This window comes from Amblyomma mixtum, chromosome 1 (assembly GCF_055824585.1).
Source record: "Amblyomma mixtum isolate Tamu chromosome 1, ASM5582458v1, whole genome shotgun sequence".
Taxonomy (NCBI): Eukaryota; Metazoa; Arthropoda; class Arachnida; order Ixodida; family Ixodidae; genus Amblyomma; species Amblyomma mixtum.
Genome location: NC_143012.1, coordinates 82,764,322 through 82,787,811, shown reverse-complemented (window position 1 = coordinate 82,787,811; position 23,490 = coordinate 82,764,322). Strand labels below are relative to the sequence as shown.

Below are 23,490 nucleotides of genomic sequence, written 5' to 3'. Positions count from 1 at the left end.
CCAGGAGAAGTACTATTGGCCGCGGCTAGCTACCGACGTTTCGCATTACGTGAAAACATGCCGTGAGTGTCAACGACGCAAAACGCCTCCGACTAGACCAGCCGGACTCCTGAACCCCATACCACCGCCAACTAAGCCCTTTCAGCAAATCGGGATGGACCTACTCGGCCCCTTTCCTACTTCATCATCAGGTAACAAGTGGATCATCGTGGCCACCGACTACATGACCCGCTACGCCGAAGCAAAAGCGTTGCCTAGTGGTACCGCAACAGAAGTTGCAAAATTTTTTGTCGAACAAATTCTCCTCCGACACGGCGCACCCGAAGTACTCATCACAGACAGAGGAACAGCATTTACAGCGGAACTGACGCAAGCCATTTTAAAGTACAGCCAGACAAGTCATCGGAGGACAACTGCCTATCATCCGCAAACCAACGGACTCACAGAGCGTCTGAACAAGACCATCGCAGACATGCTCTCCATGTTCATCGACGCCGAACACAAGACGTGGGACTCTATTCTGCCCTACGTGATCTTCGCCTATAATACTGCCACCCAGGAGACAACCAGGTTTACTCCATTCCAGCTGGTATACGGCAGGAAGCCCACAACAACACTCGACGCAATGCTCCCGCACGTTTCCGACGAAGACAACCTCGACGTCGCCGCCTACCTTCATCGCGCCGAGGAAGCCCGAAGACTTGCACGGCTTCGCATTCAAGACCAGCAGCACACCGACGCCCGACGCTACAATCTGCGCCGACGAGACACGCATTACAAGCCAGGTGATCGGGTTTGGATATGGACGCCAGTTCGCCGCCGCGGATTGAGCGAAAAGTTGCTGCGACGCTACTTTGGCCCGTACAGGGTTCTCCGTCGCATCGGTGACCTCGACTATGAAGTCATCCCCGACGGCACGACAGCATCTCAGCGACGCCGCCCACGCCCGGAAGTCGTACATGTCGTACGCCTGTTGCTTACGCCGCCGCCGAGTGATTCAGTTCTTTTGCGGGCGCAAGTCAGCCCGAATAAAGAGCTTCGTTTCCAAGACTGGCTGGTGTCTTCCTGACCACTGGACTGCCGTCGCTACAACGTGACAATATTGTATGGGAATCCTGGCGTAGTGCAGGTTATAGAGGTTCTAGGTAGGATGAGATGTAGAGACCACACGATGACGAGGCCTCGAGGTAGACTAGATTTGAACTGGGATCAAAAGAAGTTGCTAAGGAAGAAGAAACGGCCGCCTACGTAGGTCCATTGTGAATTTAGAAAAATAGCTTTGAAAATGCATATACAAAAACACAAAAGCGAGTAACAGATTTTCTCACTTTGCGGTAAATTTCCTCCGTGCTTCGTTAAAGCCCCTTGGTACTGAAAGTAGCGACACTCTCCTCCTCGATGAACCTTTCCTCCTCGCCCGCCAGCTGTACGCGCTGCGCACGGCACGCTTCGAAGCCCGTCGCACGCTGGCCAGCCCGATGTGATCGCTGGCACACGCTAGCGCACCCAAGTCCGCGCTTTTTCCCCCGCTCTATGATTGACCACAACCACTCGAAAGTGATGCGACATGGGTGACACTACCACGAGCCACATTTACTGCTTTTCCGTTCGAGCAAAAACGTTAGAGATCACTGCGGCATCGGCATTGGGGAAATGAGTAAGCATGACGTTACGCTTCATGACGTCACATCCTATTACGTTACATCAAGATGTCGACATAACACTTCCACACTTTTGGTGTCAACTCTGAGACTCATGACCGGAAGTCGAGACAGCGAAACCGAAAGTCTATCCTTTATCGACCATTTATCGATCAGCTATCGATCACGTATTTTTCGGCACACTGGCCCCCCGCTAAATGCAGATTACACCTAGCGCTGCATTTTCGCGAAACTACTGTTGTTTATGACGCTGTCGTTTTGCATTCGATCGATGCAAAGATCGCGGTAATTTAGGTAAAGTTGTCACTTTACGAGTGACGTATTAGGAGCACCAAAGTGGCTTCGAAAATGTGGGACACTTTCTTTAACGCGTGTAATGCATTGTTTTAGCCAGTTTAAGAGAAAAATTAAAGCTTGGCTCCTCACAGTGATGCACAAACAACGGCTCTATTGCCTGGTCAATGCAAATTTCAGGGATGCTTGAAAGAGAACAAATTTATTTTCTAATTTCTTCGTTGAGTTTATAGGCTGCTGCAGAAGGGAACAAAGCTCATGGTTTGGCTCAAAATTTCTGGATGATTGCTGGTGCCAACGGATGATTAAATTAAGTAGTGCAGAGAAGATAATGACTAATGAAGGCTAGTTCCTCGAAGGCATTTAAGGAGTGCGCTTGAGGCCCGTGCTGAATAAATATGCAGAACTGAAAGGCACGATCAGAAACGGTGTAGTCGTTCTGTGACGGAGTAAGCCTCACGGAAACAATTCGTGCTGTTTTTTTGTAAACTACGGACTAAAAGAGTCTGTTTTTATTTTGAAATCTTCGTTCAATTTCTTGTATATCATAACTATTTCGTTTGTGACGAGTCACATCTCGCCCTAAACAGCATCTTTTTCGTGATTCCCACATCATCACGCGGCGTTAGACGTCGGAATCGCGGTACAGTTGCGGTGTCGGTACGGTCGAACGAAAGCCTTAATTTCTTCAAAGATTAACTATCATCCCTTGTGGGGACGCCTTCGTCCCCTGCGTTCACTTTCCCGCACTGCACCCCACTGTTGTTAGCTGCCCCCGAAAAGCACTCCCTTTAGTTTGGTTACTCTAGCTAACAGGGGAGGGCGCTCGCGTCGCAGCGACAGCAGCGCCACGGATGGCGTGTTTGGCCGCTCGCGCGTGGGGGAAGGCTAGGTCTCTTCTGCTCGGCATCGGGAAGCGTGTTGGACGTTCACGCGCAAAGCTCCGCTCTGTGCCGCGGGCGTCCTCGTGTGGAAACTTGTTCCCCTCAGCTCGTCCCGTCTGGCCTCGGATCTTCCCTTTGCCCTAGCGTGGGCGAACGTTCGCTCGTAGCCGTGCTGATGAGTCGGACATCCTAGATTCCTCAGTGTATTTTGTTGCTAGCTGGCGTTATTGTTGCTATAGCAATAAATGCCTTGTTTGTGTCAGACATTGTGTCGTTCCTTTGTTCCCGTAGAGCACGGCCCGCCGTGGTCGGCGTGCGCTCGGTAGCGTACGCGACCACGGGGTAGGGTCCGCGCGGCTTTGAACTGTGTCAGCCGTGCTTAAAAAGGGAGAACGTGTTTATCTCCCCGATTTTAAACCCCACACCCTAGACAGACGATGCCACAACCTCGTAACAGCTGCTACACTAGAGCTCCGGGGCACACGAGAGAGAGAGATTGCCGCATACGCTACGAAAAAATTCAGGAGGCACTTTGGCTCTCTAACGTGCTACAAGGCGAAAGCCTTTCCTGGCACACTGTTTGGCATTGAATGCGAGACTGTTGACTGCGCGCTGTACTGCGCGCAGTCAGCGCTGTACTATTGTGCTTTATTTGACTACAAACTTTGACTACACATTACAACTACACACTTTGATTGCCGACTTTGACTGCTTCTTTAGCACGACTCTCTCTCTCTGCTTCGATGTGTTCGGTTGTATTCATGGCTCTGTTCGCAGTAATGAGATATGTAATGTGGTCACCCACGGACACTTTCCGCCACCTGTCGGAGCGGACGACAAATATTTTATTAGTTGTCGCGTGCCCAAAAGGGGGAGTCAGGCATCCGTGGGTGACCTCATTACTGTGAATCCGCGCACTCTGGCTTCATAACCATTTCGACCAACCGAAAAGAGTGACATCGCTGCTGACAATCTCCTGTTGACAACCTTCTGTCGACAACAATGAGGTATTAAAGGCTTTCGCATTAAAATTAGCATGTGTTCTATTCTGTGCGACGTCAGGAGGATGCGTATTTGCTAGCAAAAAAAAAAAAAAATTATCGTCTGCGATGTAAACATTTTCCGCGGAAACCCATACTGAGATCCAGAAATTAAAGCAGCTATTATAGGCCTATTCCGTACGCCTGCAATCGCGAATAGACCACACAGCGCAATGCCATGAAATGGAAAGGATGGCGTGCGAAACTACCTGCAATGATTAGCGAATTAAGCAAGATCATCAGCTTCCTGATGATCTCGCAACAAGTTTCAAGTATACCACTTTAGGTACCAAGAAATGCGCAGTACCAATCTCGATCGCGGACGACGGTGTGCTTTGTCGAAACGAAGTCCTTACGGCCGATATTGAGGATTCGCCTTTTCCCGCCGTCTTTTCCTCGAGGAATCGTGAACAGCACGAATACATTTTCCCGCCGGCATGTTCACAGCAATGCGCCGCAACCGGGCATAACACGGCACTAAAAGTAGATTCATTGTGGGTGGCACAGTGTTAAGCGGGCGAAAGCACAAATGAAAGAGACACCACAGGCGTGTCCTGAGTCGCAACTGAAGTTTTAAGGCGAAAGCCTTTAAGGCTCAAAGTGCCGTCTGTTATAAAGCGTGTCACACGCGTTTAATTTGTAAACCAAGAAAGATAGAAGAAAACCAATCATTGCTTCAGGTGGAGGAGGAAAAAAGGAACCGAGAAGTAAAGTTTCATGACTATACATTAATTACTTAATTAATTATAGGCAAAAATGTCGAAATTGCGTCGAAATAGCGTGCGCGTCGATATTGCCACGGGAACGGTGTGACGTCACATCCACCGGAAGTCGTCATGGTATACTGAAAATTGTCGCAGAATGGTCCGGAAAACGTCAAATTTGTGTCAAATTAGATCGAAAAATGTGAAATTAAGCGTAATTAACACTTAACTCGAAAAAACACTTTAGTTGTCAAAGTGCTCCGGCATTTTTTTTTTCTTGAACAGAACACGAAATTTGTACATCCAAGTCATGTGACATTACGGAGCCGAGAGCACTCTGCACAAGCGCTTCCAAGGGGTGACTCTTCAGCTTATCATCTGACACGCGGTGAAGTGCTATCAAAACGAGACTTCCCCGTCCCCCCCTCCCTCTTCTGCTAAGTTTACCTAAAGTTAAGCAGAGGCAGGAGGCCTGCACAAGGCGCCGACGAAAAATGAAAACACAAGCAAAAAAAAAAAAATTCCTTCTATCGCTCCCCCTTTCTTGCCCTCTCCCTGTTCCCTCCCTATCCTTTTATTCCCGCTAGCCACAGCTCAGGTGCTTCAGGCTTCGATGGCAGATGACACGGCTAGCAACATCTGTTCCTTTAATCTTTACTTTTTATTACCAATAAGTAGCCACAAACAAGCAATCATGCGCGTATCCAGAGCGGCGGCCGGAGGTGCCAATCATCGTTCAGAAAAGCGCGAGTAGAGACACGGGCGAGGAGGATGTGCGAGGGTTTGCGGCGCAGCGGCGAAGTTGAAAGAAATGCGCTACTTTCAGAATCAAGGCACATGGCGTGCAGTCCAGTGACTTTAGCGTGCAGTCTCATATAGCGCCACCATGCGGCACGCACTGAAAAACCTCCTCGCAATGTACGGCGCTGGCCCGACAGATGGCGCAGATGGCGCAGAGCACATAGCTTGCGCATTTCCGCCGGTAAAGGCGCGTTCGCACTTGCCCAAAAATCCGGCGAGCGAAGCGGATTCGGCCGCTTTTGACGCCGAGCGGGGCGGAAAGTGGCATGGCGAGGTCGGTCGGTCCAGACCGATTTTAGCCGCGCGGCGACAAACATGGCGGCGCCCTTGGAAGCCGGATGCCTCGCTTCGCACTGAATTCTCGTTGTTGCTGCCTTTTTCAGTGCGTTCACTGGCCGTAGACGGAGCACCGGCGTTTCGCTTCGTCTCGCCTTGCCTATAAGAAAACGCATAAATGCTAAATTTGCTTTATTTTTTTTTTTGAGCGATGAATCCGCCGCGTCTAGGCTTAAGAGGAGAGTCAGTTTGTTGACAGTAATGGTTCCCGTCCTGAGAACCACATGGCGCCACTATAGGCAGTTTATTTTTGCGCCTCTGCTAGCATACACTGAACTAAAGTGCGAATGCGCCTGCGTTTAGCGGACGTAAGCATGCATACGCTCATGGTACGTAGACAGCGTAAATTTATGCTCTTTTCTCACTGTATCTGTGTACGCAGCGAGCGGCGACGTGGTGTGGACAAGCGAGAAACAGCAGCGGCGCGGCGGTTCAGCCTCGCCCGGGCGTCGACAGATGAGAACAGGGGCTAGTTTTTGCGGCGAGGGAATCAGCTTCGTTTGCCGGATTTTTTGGACAAGTGGGAAGGCTCCCTAAGGTGACGTAAGTGCGTAATTTTGGAAGAAAGTGCTCGCTGCGTGCAGTGCGTGCTCTTATGCGTACTCACGAAGTAAACTTTTAATATTTTGGCGTTGCTGAAAACCGGTGCTAAAAGGTCGCGGTATCCTCCTCCGATGTACGTCGTGGTATCGTCGAAGCTTGGTTGAACGACAAACCCATTCGCGCCGTTGCGGATGAACACTGTGACAATTTCGTTATCCGTCAAGCTCACTGTATAGTTGTGCTTCAGGTCACCGACTTTTGGGTCTTTGAATATGACCTGGAACCTGAAATACGATTTCAACACATACTCAGGAGTGTTGTTCCTACGTGGTGACTAGAAAAGTTTTTAGAATGTTTCTGAGTTTTAGAGAACAGTTTCAGAATGTCTGGAATGAAAAGCCAGTGCTTGATGATGCAAATTAAGGTAGTTTAGAGTGTATAATTAATGCATGAATTAATTGAAACGATCGAAAAAAATGAAAAAATGCGTTTAAAGGTGTCAATCTGCTCAGAATTGGAAGCCTAACCCACTACGCTATATCGCGTCATACGGTTAAAGCCGCCCCTCATGCAATTTACCTGCGGACTTGTCAGGAAAAACAAATGGATGAAAATAAAGACATTTCTTATATTATTCGGCAGCTGGTGTCAGTCAAACTTTGCAAAAGGACTCAGTTGACCTAAATAGTATCACACGACCGCCACTAGCGAATACTCATATTGGCAGCACTCCAACGAAACTGGAGACGCTAAGGCGACCACCAGTGGAATAGAGGCGGGGAAGGAAGGCTCAGCAGGGCTTGAACAGGACTCCTCATTTTTAAGGCGAAGCGCTGCAGACTGGCTAGAAAAAAGACGAAGGCAGAGAGGCAAGAACCACAGAGTAATAATAATAATAATAGTAATAATAATAATAATTATAAGATAGTCTTTTTGTTACGAAAGCAACACCACGCTAATCGCCGAGCCATTTCGCGGAGCCGAGGAAAGGCCATACTGCGCATGCGCGAGGAGCAGTGACGTCACACGGCTCGCAGCTAGCGCGCCGCCGCAGTCGCTGCGCGGGTGACTCAGAGGTGCCGCCGCCGCTGCCGCGCGCTCTCCGTTGCCTCTCTCTCTCCTCTCTGGTGCGCAGTAGGAACTATGCTACTTTACTGACCATCGGGCTGTCTTTGTATCGATCGTGCCGGTCAGCCAAGACGAAGAGATGTGAATAAACGATTCTCTACATATATAATCACCACTTCTAGCCTCTTCGGTGAAAACATAGCGAAACAACAATTAGGCTCAGCCAGAGTTCAACAACAGGAATAGCCATGCAGATGCTGCTTTCGCAACCCTCCAGGTTTAACCACAGCTAAACCACTGCGAATTTTTTTTACGGTTTGTCTGCTTCACTGTGTCCCTGCGACTGCGTATGCTTTTTTTGTAGCAGCCTGGATAGTTTTCTCTCAAACCAAAGCAGCCTCAACCAGTTGGCAGATATTCAAAATATTGGCTTCTCCTCACGACTGGGAACGCGTACGTCTTGTTCCGCGTCTGATAGACGAGCTAGCAATAAGGCCAACGTCCAGGAGCCTGACGTTCATACTTCTTATGACCCTATAAATCGGTGCAAGGGCGTCCGCAGAATTTTTTGCAGGGGGGGGCCCCGTTGGTGCCCCGGGGGGGGGGGGGGGGGTATGTTCGTAGCAGAAAGGCGCTATTTGCGGAGTAAATTTATTTATTTATATATAAATAAAAATTAAACAAAATGCACACATGAAAGAAAAATTACAAACAGCAAATTAAAGCGCGGCTAGGAGAGGTACATTGGAGTTTATCAACGAAGAAACAACTAAAATTAATAAAAATGCAAAAAGATGCTATATCACTTCGTGGAGAAGAGTGCTCAGTCTTGCTGCATACGGGTTCTCGACTCACCCGGATTGATGACCAGCACACAGCACAATATGTTCACAAACACGCAACTACAGTCACTCAGTCAGTCTTCCTTGAACAGCAACTGTAGGCGCCTCGGATTTTTCTGGGCGAATTGCGTAATTACACGTGTGATAAATTCACTTCTGTGCTTCATTACACGCTCTCGGTGCACACGCATCATACACATTGATTGGAAAAACTGTTGAACGCGTACGTTGAAAACAAAAGATGACTATATATACAACGAAAACTTATTTACAAGATAAATGCACGCTCGCAGCTTCATACACCTCGCTCCATCTTGCTTGCGCATCCGCACAGTCGAGCAACCGCACACACACTGCTCTCCGCTCGTCGTTTTCTCGTCCGCTGTCTTGGTTGTTCTCAGCTTCGCTGACAACCGGCCACTAAAAACACCCAAGCACAAACACAGAGGCGCGCACACGTGCAAGGGCTTACTTGCCGCAGTATCCCCGAATGCGCACTTTGGGGGTGAAAGGAACGCCGCGCAACTTCCGAGGGGAAGGGACACTCGCCACTCCAGTCGGAAAATTTGTTTTTGTGTTTTTATGGGGTTCAGAGCCCCAAAACGACTCAGGCTATGAGGGATGGAGTAGTACAGAGTTCCGGGTAATGTCGACCACCTGGGTCTCTTTACCATGCACTGACACGCACAGTACATGGGCGCTGTTGTGATTTGAGGCCCAGCCAGAGGTGACAGGCGAGCCAGGCAGGCGCCATCGGGCTGCGTTGACCAAAGGCGCTGGTTTTCGCAGAAGACGCAAATAACGCTGGTGTGGGGGCGCCTCGGGAGACTGCGTCGCCGTGAACAAAAGCAGCTAATCCCCTTTGCCGGAGATTCTGAAAGCGGCGCTTCTACCGAACTGCGCTACCCGTGGATCGGAGGAGACAGCGAGCGGCGGCGGCGCCAACTCATCGCCCGCTTGCCCCTGAGCAGCCCGACAAAGCGGGGGTGGACACGGCTGATTTTACCTTCCCTCCTTAAGAATTCATCGGTGACCGGCGTAACGATAGGCGAAAACAAGATGCCCCGTGCACTGTCTGCCTCCGTGTCGCTATCTCTCTAGAGATCAAACAAACAGACACCCATCTCAAGGCGGCTCGAAACACATGCTCGCCGGTGCCGCTGTATGTCTGGAACAGGTCGCCCTTCAGTAGAGCTAACGATGGCGTGGTTTGAAAACGGCGGAACGACGCACGCCCGGACGCGGCATTTCGCAGATGTGACCATGCGGGGCTGCTTTTACCCTTTTGACTGAGCGCACCACCGCCCCTGGCGTGCGGCCATCACTCACGGTTCGAGTGAGTGATTTTCCAGGGGGGTGCAGCCGCCCCCCCTTGCCCCCCCCTCCGGACGCCCATGAATCGGTGCACTAGACAGTTTTGTGCACAGCCACATACATGTCCAGCATTCTCAGACAAAAAAAATTGAAAAATGGAAGAGTGTGAGATATTGTTACGGAATTATTAAAGGTAATGGTTCATACTTCTGATATATATTGCACACTCCTTATTTTGCAGTGTTTCCATAAATCGCATCGAACAGTCAAGACTTCCATAGAAAACCAATGGGGAACGCTTTCGACGGGAGCAAAAAACGTTAAAGGGAAACTGCATAGGTTTTAGAAATCAACGAGCTTAAGAGGGTCGAATGTGTGAAACTTGCAGGTAAAGTATGCGAAGTCTTTTTGGGCTAGCGCTTGAAATAGTCAAGTAATGGCCGATTAAATCCGGACATTCTTCAAGCTTCTCCGCAGCGCACAGCGCAAGGTGGGGGCGCATGATGACGTCATCGAAGGTATCGGTACATTTCCAACGCACAAACGCCTGCTTTTAAGGATAAAAAACCAACGCCCCTGAAGACGAACCCTGCCGAGAGTTGTTTGGCAGCTTCTAACGAGTCAGGGCAGGGTGTGGCTGACGACAGCGGTAATTTGAAATCATACCTTCTGTGACGTCACGCTGAATTCCTCTGCACTCCTGCGGTGCATTAAGGAGAAGCGCAAAATTCAATCGTCGATTACGTCACTATTTTAAATGCTAGCGCAGAAACACTTGGCATGCTTTACCTACAGCTTATATAGATTTGATTATCGCAAAATTCTCAAAAAAGTGCCGCAGTTGTTCTTTAATTTAACCATAAACTTAGAATTAATTCTATGCAGTATCTTAATCTAGAGAACACCAGACAAACCCGACACTCCCACCTCCTTTCTCTGACCCCGTACTTTGCAAAGACTAACTTATTTCAGCACTCTTTCTTTCCGCAAACCATCAGTGACTGGAACAGCTTACCAGCTTCGTGCGTACGGTCTCTTGACCTGAGAAGTGACCATTGTTGGTTTGTTTTTTAGTTTGTTTTGTTAGTTTCTCTTTCTCTTCCATGTCATTTCGCGCTGCTCGTTGTCTGTTTGCACTTTGCTATTATTGCTCAATTTGTGATCTGTTTCTGTATCCATGCTTGGATACAGAAAATTGCTTGGGCCTCAAGGCCTGCAGTATATGGCATAAATAAATAAATAAATAAATAGAACTAAAAATACAAGGCTGCTGTCGGGTGATCCACTGATATATTGATTGTTATTGCGAAATTTCTCGTGATGAACGGTTTCCCGCCCAGAAATGCTGTTGTCCAGGACTGCTGGATATGTGTAGATGACGGTCGGACTGGCAGATGATGGGGGTCATATCTGATGGCGTGTTGCGTAGCCCACGTTTGAAAGCGGCGCGCGGGAGTTTACATAATTCGTTACTCACTGAGTGCCTGATGAGAATTCTAGCGTGTATACACAGAAAGAGCCCACCGTGACCGGCACGCTCTGTATGAAATATTGGTGTCCCTGAAAGGCAATCAATCATACTCGTTAGTTGACGTCACAATTGGGCAAAACAAAAATTAACTCTCTTTCTCAGCGTCCTTGCAGCTGTAACCAGTGTAACCACGGGAGGAACTGTCAGGATAACTATCAAATATCACATTTGATGGCTGCACGTGTATTGCAGCTCATTTCTGCAGATCAGTAAACCGCTAACTACCGTTGTTGTTGTTGTTGCCTTGGTGGCATGGCACATACCCATGACTGGGGATAGGCCAGGGTTCAGTGAAGAGAGCCAAAAGAAGGTAGATTGGTGCCAAGCTAATGTGTTAACTTTGATTGCCAAGTTAATGATGTAACTTTGAGTAAGAATTGAGAGGAATTCAAGATGGAGTTATAAAAAGAAAAGAATTAAGAAAAAAAATAAAAATTAATTGTCCTCCTTCTTTCTTCCTTCTTGTCCGTCGTCGCTGCACTGTTTTTTTTTACCTCTTCTTGTCTTGACTGTTACTGACACTATTACTATGCTGTGACTGATTTTTCTCTTTTTTTTTTTTAAATATCTCGCGGACGGCAGCTGTGCTTTGTCTGTCTGCCTGTTACTGTGACTTAACTTTGTTGTGCCTTTTGTATCTCTCATAGCCTCAGTCGCTTTGGGACGTTAAACCCCATAAACCAAACCAAACCTTTTGTATCCCCTCCTTTTGAGTTTTATTTTTCTTTACTGCTCTGCTCTTCTCTTTAAATCGTTTTTTGTTTCGTTTGAGCATTTACCTCTTTTGTGGCGGAAGCAACACTACCCTAGGTGTGAGCGATTTCGTCGAGCCGCGGAGAGCCCCAACTGTGCATGCGCGAGGAGCGAGTGTGAGACAGTTACTGCGTAACTTCCTTTCCTCAAATACAATTTTCATTTTCTTCATTAGGGCCCTTCTTTCTCTTTCTTCTTTCACTCCGACCACCTCTGTTTCCTTACGGTGCGATTCAGGTGTCCACCGAGATGACAGAGAATTACTGCGCCATTTCCTTTCCTCAATAAGCGTTGTGTTGAAAGGGCAAGGCATCGCGCCGAACGGGTGGTGGCGTTCCGTGGACTCCCTGGCAGCGCTACAGCAAGCTGTCGCGTTCCACTCCTAAAGGTGAAGCTTAAGCGTAATTAATTAGCTGTTAATTAGCATTTAGTCATTAAATAGTAATTAGCCATTATTTGGTAACTTTTCATTACTTAGTAAATAGTCCTTTATTATGTGTGACGTCATCCACTGGTGACGTCACCAGTGCCACAGAGGCAGTCAGAGTGGTGCGGAAAACGCTTTCGCCTCTACGCACTGTGGACAAAGTGCCCCCCGAGATGCCGCCGCCGTGCTTCCGCAATGCTACTCGGGCGGTGGTGGTGGAAAACGTTTCTTAAGGCAAAGGGGAAACGAGTTGGCTCACAGTATAGCTCGAGGTTATGTCAGCCGAGCAGTGAGCCGGGTCGAGTCCCCAAATTTTACGAGAGATGCATTCATATCATTTCACGAATACACCAATCAGTTTAAACTGGAAAGGAGGATCTATCCGCCACCAGACAAAAAGCTCGACAAAAGCCAGGAGGTAACGTGGCGTCGGCTCCAGACGCGAGCCTTCTTTAGCCCGTCGAGACTAGCACACATGTATCCAACACAATACAACGCTACTTGCAAACAATGCGGCGAGATAGCCGGATATGACCACATTTTATGGAGCTGCAAAAAGGTGCCGCCACCGGCGGACCTACTACCAGTCCCTTCTCTAGAGCGGTGGGAGGTTGTACTGACCAGCTCAGACCCGTTGACGCAAGTCCGGGCCACTGAGTGGGCTCACAAGGTCGCCAAGAGCCATGGGCTCGAAGCCACCTAGTATAATGCCCACTAGGGCTCAGTGCTGACAATAAACGTTTTCCAATCCAAATAAGGCGAAAGCCTTTAATGCCTCATCGTTGTAAGCAGGAGCTGTCGACAGAAATGTCACGCTTTTCAATTGGTCCAAACGGTCGTGACGTCACACAGTGCGCGAATTTCAAACGGGGACAATTGTACTTTGGCTACCTAGGTTTGGTTTGGTTTATGGGGTTTAACGTCCCAAAGCGACTAAGGCTATGAGAGACGCCGTAGTGGAGGGCTCCGGAAATTTCGACCACCTGGGGTTCTTTAACGTGGACTGACATCGCACAGCACACGGGCCTCTAGAATTTCTCCTCCAAAGAAATTCCAGCCGCCGCGGAATTTCCTACCTACCATGCAACCTACCTAATTTCCTACATACCATGCAATTTCCTACCTACCATGCAACCAATTAAAGGGATCGTATAGTGATGCTCCAAGTAAATTTGATTGAGTTTAGTCAATTGCTTACTTAACCAATTAGTCTAATTAACCTTTCTAGTCAGACCAGATAAATAAATAAAACCGAGTAAGAAATTGGCCGCGCTCGGGAATCGAACCCCGGTCTCCGGAGTGCGAGTCGAGCACGCTACCACTCCGCCATGCCAGCTTTTTTTTTTTTTTTCTTTATTGCCGGAAAACAATACATGCGCAGGCGTAAAAAGTCGCTAGCCAGACTTTGGCTAAGGCGACGGATTAAAACATTTTCATTTCGATCAATTTGTCCATAACTGCCACCCAGTCCGGTGGTTGAGGTTGACTGCGGAGAACATCTCTCAGAGAGACTACACTTTCTATGAAGTTTTCCCTGACAGGTCGCACATTTGGGAAGAGCGATCGAAGAACTGAGTACCGGAAAATCTCCTGGTCCTGACGGCCTAGGCAGTGATTTTTATAAGAGTTTCAAAGCCGAACTCACTTATGCTCTGCACTGCGTCTTCACCGAAATGTATGAAACAAAGAAAATGCCGCCGTCATTTAAAACAGCACACGTGGTTTTAGTGCCCAAGAGTGAAGACCAGGCTAAACTGCTGTCCGTTGGGGCTTATCGGCCGATAAGCCTGACCAACGTCGACTATAAAGTGTTTATGAAGATTCTTGCCAATAGACTGCAAAAGGTTATAAAGGACCTTGTAGGGCCGCATCAAACGTGCGGTATTAAAGGTCGCACCATTGGAACGAATGTGCACATTGCTAGAACTGTTCTTGAATGTTGCGATGCGTTCGTGGGACGAGTTGCCATGATGCAGCTTGACTTGGCGAAGGCCTTCGATCGCGTGTCACACGAAATTCTTTTCGCCGTTCTAGAATATGCCAACGTCGGCTCTGTAATATTACAAGGTGTACAGATGGCGTACGAAAACTGTGTTACGCGTATTATAGTGAACAAACAGCTTACTGAACCTGTGCCTGTCTGTTCCTCGGTCAGGCAGGGCTGCCCGCTCTCGCCTCTGCTCTTTGCGATCTATCTTGAGCCTTTTCTGTTATCGCTGTTACACAATGATGGGATCTGTGGTTTCACTCTTCAGTCGGTGCAAGTAAAAGTGCTTGCTTACGCTGATGATATTGCTGTTTTTTGCGCGGACCAAGAAAGCGTTAAAGAAGTTGTCAAAGTTGCGCGGGCCTATTGCAAAAAGACCGGGTGCGAAGTTAACTGGGATAAGTGCATTGGATTTTGGCACGGTGATTGGGAGAGCACACCCGCAGTGTTTGCTAACATGCAATGGACGACCTCCCCTGCGAAGTATTTGGGGGCACCCTTAGAGCACTATAAGAACAGTACAGAGTTGTGGGGTGAGGTAACGCAGAGTGCAAGGAAAAAAGCGGATGGATGGAAAGGACGTGACCTTTCTGTTTTCGCGCGTGCAAGTGTGTGCAATGTATTTTTGATAGCCAGAATTTGGTATTTTTTGCAGTTTTTGCTCATCACCAGAGCCAACGTGCAGAAGCTGCATAGAGTGTTTGCTGTTTTTATTTGGAGCTCGAATTGGGAGCGAACTAGTCGAGCTAATTTGTTCCTACCGGTCAAAAGAGGTGGCCTTGGACTTTCCAACTTGTTTCTGAAACAAGTTGTCTCAAGATTTTTGTTTCTACGTGATCAAACCGATCCTTTGTTGCGCACAATGTTGCAGGTGCGCTTAGGAAATGTGTTACCGGAATTTGTTGTGTCCAGTTTCCCAGCCACGAATCGTGCTGTAACTGGTTTTTTACGTGAAGTTGTGGCTGCCTTTCACATTTTGAGCTCTCATTTTTCGACAGAGTATCTGACTTCTGTACCCAGGAAAAAATTGTACAAGGATTTGCTAGATATCTTTATACCTGTACCCTTATACCGATCCTTTTACTGCGGAGGCCCAGGCAAAGATGTGCTAAATCGAGTTAAGAAGATGCCGGTAAGACCGAACGTCAAATCCTTTTTCTTTAAACTACACACTGGTACCCTTCCGGTGAAAACATGGCTAAACGATAAGGGCATTTTCGTACCATGGAACGTCGACTGCACACTGTGCAAAAAACCCGAGACCATCGAACATGTCTTTATCGACTGCTGGGACCCGGTTTTCCACTGGGATATCTTGCTCCGCCATGCCAGCTCGATGGTTTGGAATGAACAAAGGTGCATCTAGTGAATACGGTGTCTTCGTTCACTCCCATCTTCTTCCCTTCCCGTTACGGCGAGTTTTAGGTGTCCACCGAGATATGAGAGACAGATACATTTCCTTTCCTCAAAAACCAATTTACTGACGAGCAAGGCGTATTTGACCGCGTTTAAGATTGGTCCAAATTGTCGTGACGTCACCGCGCGCGAATTTTGACGGGTGTCCACCGAAATATGCAAGACAGTTACTGCGCAACTTCCTTTCCTCAAATACAATCTTCGACTAGTGTCTACTGAGATATGTGAGACAGTTAATGCGTAATTTCCTTTCCTCAAATACAATTTTCATTTTCTTCATTACGGCCCGTCTTTCTTCTTTCACTCACACTTCCTCACTTCCTGTACGGTGCGGCTCAGGTGTCCACCGAGATGACAGAGAATTACAGCTCCATTTCCTTTCCTCAAAAACCGTTGCGTTCAAAGGGCAACGCATCGCGCAGAACGGGTGGTGGCGTTCCTTGGACCCCGTGGCAGCGCTACAACACGCTGTCGCGTTCCACTCTTAAAGGCGAAGCTTAAGCGTCATTAATTGGTAGTTAATTAATGCACCAACAAAATGTGCAGTGAACAATCGCGTAGCAGAATGCAGCACTTAGGCTTTCACCTTTCACCACTTTAGCTGCTAAAGTTCCTCGTAATTTTTTGCTCTATTCTACAATATTATTTTTTTCCGGCTTCAGATGGAGTCTTCCATCTTATCATCACGGTCGGTTCCCCTAGTCCAGGGCTCCGCTGAGGGTAGCTGCCCTGCGTGCACTCCTTAGTAGTCCTTGTTGGACTTTCAGGATGTCGCTGGATAGCATCCTCTCCCACTGTTCCGCACTCGTGTTTTCAATTATGGGTACCTTGTCTATTTTCTGACATGCCCATGTGGTATTGTATAATGTTTGTTTGTCTCCACACCACGGGCACTCGCTCTTGTACTGTGTGGGGTAGATTTTACTTAGGATGTTTAGGCACGGGAATGTTCCCGTTTGTAACTGTCGCCATGCTACGGCGTCTTCTCTATTGAGTTGTTTGTGTGGGGGCGGGTATTTTCATCTGATCCCTCTGTAGTTAAGAATGTCTGTGTAGCTTTGGGCTACCGGCTCGGGTTCCTCAGCGATGTCGGGAATGTTGGATGCTCGGTTTGTTGCGTACCCTCGAGCTATCCTATCCGCCTGCTGATTTCCCGTAATGTCGATATGTCCCGGCACCGAAACTATCGTGTGTTTGGCCTGGTTGTTTTCGGTATGGCCACTGGTCAAACCACGGCCATTTTTTTTCATTTATCTACAGTTGGCGTTAAGCACGGCAGAGCGTTGCTGGTACGGGCACCCGCTTTCTTTCTTTTATTTTTTTTACCTTTTTTGAGAGGAGCGAAAAAAGGGTAAAAGGGTCCGATTCCGCGTTCGACCAGCCGTGTATTGTACTAGTTGAAATAATTATCAGACGCCCAATCACAGAAATTGCTTCGGAGAGTCATCGTGAAGATTTTGTGACCATCTTCACACTCTAATGTACCGCTGTAGAAGCAGCGGGTTAGCAAAAGGCTACGTGATAACCCACCTCAAACCGTTCACACTCCGGCTGCAATCATCGGATGTTCAGACATTATAAAAAAAAAAATGTCATTTTGGCGTTGCGCACTGACCTCGTCCCGGAACAAGCTATGATCGGTCCCGGACAGCCGTAAATTAGCAACTGAGAGGTCTCATTAATTTGAGGCTACAGGGTCTTAAGGTGCATCTTTCCCCGATAAAGATAAAATATTGCACGTACCAGTTTTTCGTCTGGGAGCTCTTGGTTTCCAGCCTCGGCGGACCAGTGCAACGATAAGATGTAGCTTTTTGGCGCTTCAATATAAATAAACCAAGGGCCGCTCGCTGAGGGTGAGAAAAAAGTAAATTGCTTATGACATAAACCTATGTGATGTTAAGCATGTGCTGCACACGAGTAACGCATTGAAGCATATTCCGTCGTTAAGAACGAAACGAAAATTCCCTGAAAGAGCGCGCCGCCGGCAGAAGTACACAGACTAAATGAAACAAAATCAAACGCTCACAATCGGGAAGTGAGAGAAGGTGAGAAGTAATTGATGCTCAGCATCGACATTCTCAAAGGAGATGAGACCAGGGCATGACACGTGGCATTCCTGACATAAGAGTTGCAAAAATAAAAACTATAATCTATGAATTTTTCTGCGTCAGGTTGTAAAGAGATCACTGCCTGATTTCCTGGCAAACTGGGCAACCCTTTTATCAAGTGCGCATCCTCACCAATTTTCGAAACGAATGAAGTGGTGCAACATCTGGCCCCTAAGGTATGCCACACAAAGAAGGGTCTAAATTCGTCTTACGCATCTTCTGCCTGTTGGGCGGCTAAGAACACAGTAAGACACTAAAATGCGTTTGGGTTGGCATTGGAGACTAGTACTGATGGAATCAGATCGATGCGGATCTTAAAGCAGAAAGAAAAAGAAGCTGGTAGTGGTCTGTGTAGCAGTAGACTGTAAGAAAAAGTGGTACAGGGTGTGAACGAGGTCCCAGTTCGTGTGGTAGGAAGTGACAGATATCGCAGTATGTCCCCTAGGGTGGGTCGAAATTGTTCGATGAGGCTATTTGCGGATGGTAGGGACCACAAGATCCCATGAAGGACCTTGCATTCGGCCAGCATGGCTTTGATGACGTGAAAATAAGTCCAGTCGCTGTCAAAAGTAAATGAAAGGCGACTTTGTCAAAAAAATGTAATTTCTTTAAATCTAAAGCATAATGGTCCATGTTTGTTGGTTCACAGTCCAGTTCGCATAGTCACAATTAGTCTGCGCATATGTATTCAAGGATTACCCCCCTGGTGGGATTTTACCTCGGTATGTGTATATAAGTGCGGGTTCAGTATTGCTGAAATAAAAGTTGGAAGTTCAGCGCTCTGCACTATCTTCCCCTCCTTCCTGTGTTGTGTTCGCGCTGCTGATACATATGGATCGCCACCAACTAGCCCGGCAGATGGTGTTATTCAAGGATGCATGAACTGGCAGGGCAAAGATTAAATTTTTGCGTTAATATTTCTTTTGACGGCACCTGTACACGTGTACACTGCCCTGAGTAGTTCACGAGGTGCTCTGTGACATAGCATGGAGCGCCACGAAATGAAGGACACCGCATCCTGTGCTTTAGCAGCCAGGAGCAATGGAGTTTCAGCCCATTGTAGCGTAAGCTACACTACGCGGGTTGGAAGGAGCTTCGTGTGCCCTCTGCGCCGACCATACTGCGCACGCGCGGCAGCCGCGTGACGTCATGAGAGGCGCAGCTGCGTCGCCCTCGAGAGGAGCGCGCCGCCGGAGCGCGCGCTCCTCTCCGACGCTCCGCCGGTCGGCGCATTCCAGAGGCGTGACGTAACAGTTTGGGCAGACGAGCCGGAGCCGCGTGCGCCCGCCGCTGTGTTTACGACTGCCGCGCCACCCGCTACTGCGCATGTGAGAGGAGGGCGCATCGTGCATATGTAATGCGCGGGACCTGCGGTTGATGCAGTGCGCTCTAGAAGGATGTTAAAGAGAGTCGAGCCGCTGCCAGTCGGCGGAGAAGACTGGAAAAGCTCATTTCCTCATACCCTGAGGTTGTCGCTTGGCGGTGAGCCACTTACGCTACATATATCCTGGCTTAGCAGAGCTAAGGCATTGTCAATTGTTTGTACCTGGGGATCAACGCTGACAGTAACACAGCGGTTGTCAGCATCACTTTACTGAACAGGGGCGTGCAAATCATTTGTAGTGCGATCGAAAGGTCTAGGCTGACATATTAGTGGCGACAGCTCTCCAGTGAAACGATAGGGAGTGCTTTGCGGTGTTGGCAGGCCGCAGGCCAGGAAGCAGTGAAGCAGTGGGCGTACACGAAGACGCACTACTGGCGCGGTCTTTCAATTGGGGTCAAAGGTAAATTAGTTCTAGAAGTTTCCTTTTAGGATTTTTCACGTGCTGCCTAATTGAAACAGCCAGCTGTGACATGTGCGTAGTGCGGTGGACACATGTGCATTTTCTAATTGACAAAGAGTGTTTCTTCTTTTTCGATAGAGAAAGCGTTATTTCACTTAGAACGGAATAGCACGCTACGTACAGGCGCGGCCATAAGTAAACGGAGCACGCTACTGCGTTCGAAGTGCAATCACGCTTTCTCCATTGGTAATGAAGAAGCGTTGTTTGTCTACAGGAAAGCGCACCAACCTCCGCTACCAACATGCGCGCACCACTGCTGGAAATTTCAATTAGGTGACGCGTGAAAAATATTCCAAGACAGTTGCGTGCTCCGTTTACTTTTGTCCGCGCCTGTACATTTATGTCCGCACCTGTTCGTCTTCAGTACTACTGCGTGAACACACTGAGGGTTACCGTGGAAACATGTGCAAAAGGTTACTACGTCATGCAAGTAACAGAGGCCCGCCTTCCTCTTCAGGGCTCACAAGATGTGCCCGTCACGCGTTCGAGAGAAGCAGGGGCAATACAGATATCAAAATTCCATCGCGCTTAATTCACACCGACCACCAGGTGTCACCAATGCCATTTTACAATTAGTGGAAGTACGGTCCAGGGTTCTCTCTCAGCCCTGGAGTACCGCGCACGGACCCTAAAGGCCATTACTACGCCTGAATACGCCCACCACTAAGCCGTGAAATCTTAATTTGAAAAATGTTTTTCTCCCTGGTCAACAGTAGGTGTGAGAATTAGATCCATTGCTTCAGATCTGTAGCACTACAGAGATAGATTGAGGTACAGCGCACCGATAGTGGCCAAGCCTCTTAGCTGCTTAACCAGGCCCGTAGATGTGCACGTAGATGTTCTAAGAGGTAGGCCTAGCGTTGTCTTATATGCCTTCCGCGCCATTGCCTCTACCTGCTCGACCTCTTGGGATGCAAGGATTTGGCACGGTAGGCTGTACGGCGCTCTTCTGACTACCAGAGCTCGTATCGCTCTGACCGTGTCCTCGTCCTTGAAACCTCGTCTGTCAACTTCGTTCCTTCCTGCGCTGTCTTTCTGCGCTAACAACTAGTTCCAGTAATGCACCAACTAGACTGCAAAAACGTTCTCGCATTAAGCTTCCCTCGAGTACAGAGGCAAGCATTTTGACTAATCCGGATTCACTGCACTGCCGCGGCTGTAGGGCTACGCATTAACAGAAATTTGGGAAAGCTCCCAGCCGGTGCCGTTAAGCGCAGTGGCCTAGCCCGTTCTGTTGAGCTGTCATTTGGCCATTAACTTTCTTTCTTACGCCCCGGATTATCTTAACGCGCTATTTTGAATGTTAAAACTCATGCGCCACGTGTTGGAAACAAAGAGAACTAGAAGGCTTTGTCCTAAATTCCACCTAATTGATAGCGATCATTTGAAATCGTACAACAAACGGATGAAAGATGAAGAGTAGAGGATTTGCCTCGCGCAGTGCGGGGCTGCCAGTTACAACAAATAAAATAGTTCCTTCATTTCCTCAGGTCATCATCATCATCATCAGCCTGACTACGCCCACTGCAGGGCAAAGGTCTCTCCCATGTCTCTCTAATTAACCCTGTCCTTCGCCAGCCGCGGCCCCCATATTCCCGCAAATTTCTTAATCTCATCCGCCCACCTAATTTTCTGCCGCCCCCTGCTACGCTTGCCTTCTCTTGGAATCCACTCCGTTACCCTCAAGGACCAGCGGTTATCTTGCCTTCGCATTACATGCCCTGCCCAAGCCCACTTCTTCCTCTTGATTTCAACTAGGATATCATTAACGCGCGTTTGATCTCTGGTATCAGTATTGAATTACATTGTCAAAGCTTCTTTTCGAAGAATTCTCAAAATATCAGAAGTACTATATAAACCACAGTTTTCTGGATTTCAACAACAGTGTTTATAGGTCTATTACAGGTTGGGGTTGTGAGGATAATTTTCAGTGGTTAAAGTAATGAGCGACAAAGTCTCAGTGAGGTACCTCACATTGAAGTCTGTATTAATGTCTATACGGTGAAATATCTGAAACAAGCACTGACATCCATCCTTTTGTGCAGACTCACGTAACTGTAAAAATAACCATTGATCGTGTTCGAAAGCCTCGGTGTCAAAGGAAAGCACAGTTTTTTAACTAAGATATTCCGGCTCTCTTCAGCAGAGTTCACAAATCAGTTAAGCAAGAGATAGCCCGACATGTGCCCATAGTAATGTGTCGTGTTCTTAGGTAGGCTGCCGGTCTGGGCAGGTTGGCAAACAACGTGCGACGTAGGAGGAGGAGGATGTAGAAGAGGAAATTTAGGCAGGGAGGTTAACCGAAAGAATATTCGGTTTGCTACCCTACACGGAGGGAAGGGGGTGAGGGGATAAAAAAATTCGCTGTGGCTTAGCTTGGTTAAGCCCGGTAATTGCGAAAGCAATATCCGTACCTACGCCATGGTACAGCTGGTAGTGTAGCTGGTGGTGGTGCTTGTGGTTAGATTTGTGGCGATGCATCGGTTATACAATCCAATCCAATCCTATCCTATCTAATCTAATCTAGTCTAATCTAGTCTAATCTAGTCTAATCTAGTCTAATCTAGTCTAATCTAGTCTAGTCTAGTCTAGTCCAGTCCAGTCCAGTCCAGTCCAGTCCAGTCAGGCCGCCGTTCATGTGCACCGCCGTCGCACATGGATGGCGCGAGAGGGTCGCCCAGCTCTTCGGCGTGACGTCACACAGAGGTCATGCGAAAGGTCATTTCATGTACACCGCCGTCGCACCGCAAAGGCTTGAAAGTGAAAGCAGTAGTGCTTTCGCAATAAAGAAGAAAGAGAAAGGAGCGTAACAGAAAGTTGAAGTCACTCTAAAACGTCAGTGTTCGTTGAAGTCGCAGCCTATCGTGCAGGCCAGAAGTTCTCAAGAAGCGGAGCAGTGCCTTGGAGGCCTTCTCCGCCGACGACCGCCGCGGCCAGTGGCCGAGAATCTTCATTTCCGTGAGTGGGCGCGGATCTAGGCGCTCCAGCGCACGGCTGAGAGACTGCCTTTCTGTGGTGTAGGCAGGACAGTCACAAAGAATGTGAAAACGGAGCTCAGCAGAAGAATGTAAGACAGGCTTTGCATATAGACATAAAAATAATACTCACGCACTATGCTGTCCTGGTTTACCTGATCGGAAACTATATTGTTGAATTTGGCCTGAAAAATGTGAAGAAACAAATTGTGCCACTGGCGTTGACGTGCTGTAGAATCTTTGTACTTTTATTATTTATTATTTATTTATTTACAAGCTACTGCCGGCCTGAGTTTGAAGCCTTGGCCAGGAGTGGGCATATCAATAATACGTCATGGAAATGATCATAACAAAAAGCATCACAAGAATTCAAGTGAGAAGGAAAGACGAAATCAAGCAGTAATAATAGTAAAGAAAAGTAAAGCGCCACAAAAACAACAAGGCGCGTACACAGCATCACGATACAACCACGCATGGTCAATCATTTGAGCAAGAAACGAAACATATAGACAATGAAAACTATCATGCATATGAAGCACTCAAGGAATTGCGTATAACAACACGATGGTAATGCTATTTTGTCTCAATACTGTTAAGCATGCCGCAGAATGACTGGACTGTCGGGAATTCCACTGTACTCGAGGTGAGCGCATTCCACTCACTTACTTTCCATGGAAAAAACTAGTTTTTAAACACGTTAGTCCTGCAAGAAAATTCTTTTAATTTTTTCGAATGATTAGATCGTGTTGGGCGCTTAGAAACTAAATTAATGTACACATCGTTATCTATTCCCTGCATATCATGATATATTAGGTACATATATTTCAGTCTGTCCCTATACCGTCTTTTGTCAGTTTCAAGGAAGCACGCAAAAATTGAGCCGACAATGGACATAGGAAACGACGCTATAGCAATCACGATCATCATCATCAGCCTTACTACGCCCATTTCAGGGCAGCGGC

The 23,490-nt window shown here is 47.9% G+C and overlaps 1 protein-coding gene across 1 annotated transcript in view; it reads right to left on the bottom strand.

Moving 5' to 3' along the window:
* Window positions 1–1,130: 1,130 nt before the first annotated feature.
* LOC149366989 (uncharacterized) overlaps window positions 1,131–23,490 on the bottom strand; it is a 34,151-nt gene continuing 11,791 nt past the window's right edge. The window contains exons 4-8 of the mRNA XM_089572478.1: window positions 22,662–22,713; window positions 17,345–17,448; window positions 10,965–11,026; window positions 6,328–6,547; window positions 1,131–1,244 (exon numbers count right to left, since the gene is read on the bottom strand). Of these exons, the coding sequence (XP_089428604.1) occupies window positions 1,131–1,244; window positions 6,328–6,547; window positions 10,965–11,026; window positions 17,345–17,448; window positions 22,662–22,713 (552 nt within the window). The remainder of the gene's footprint in view (window positions 1,245–6,327; window positions 6,548–10,964; window positions 11,027–17,344; window positions 17,449–22,661; window positions 22,714–23,490) is intronic.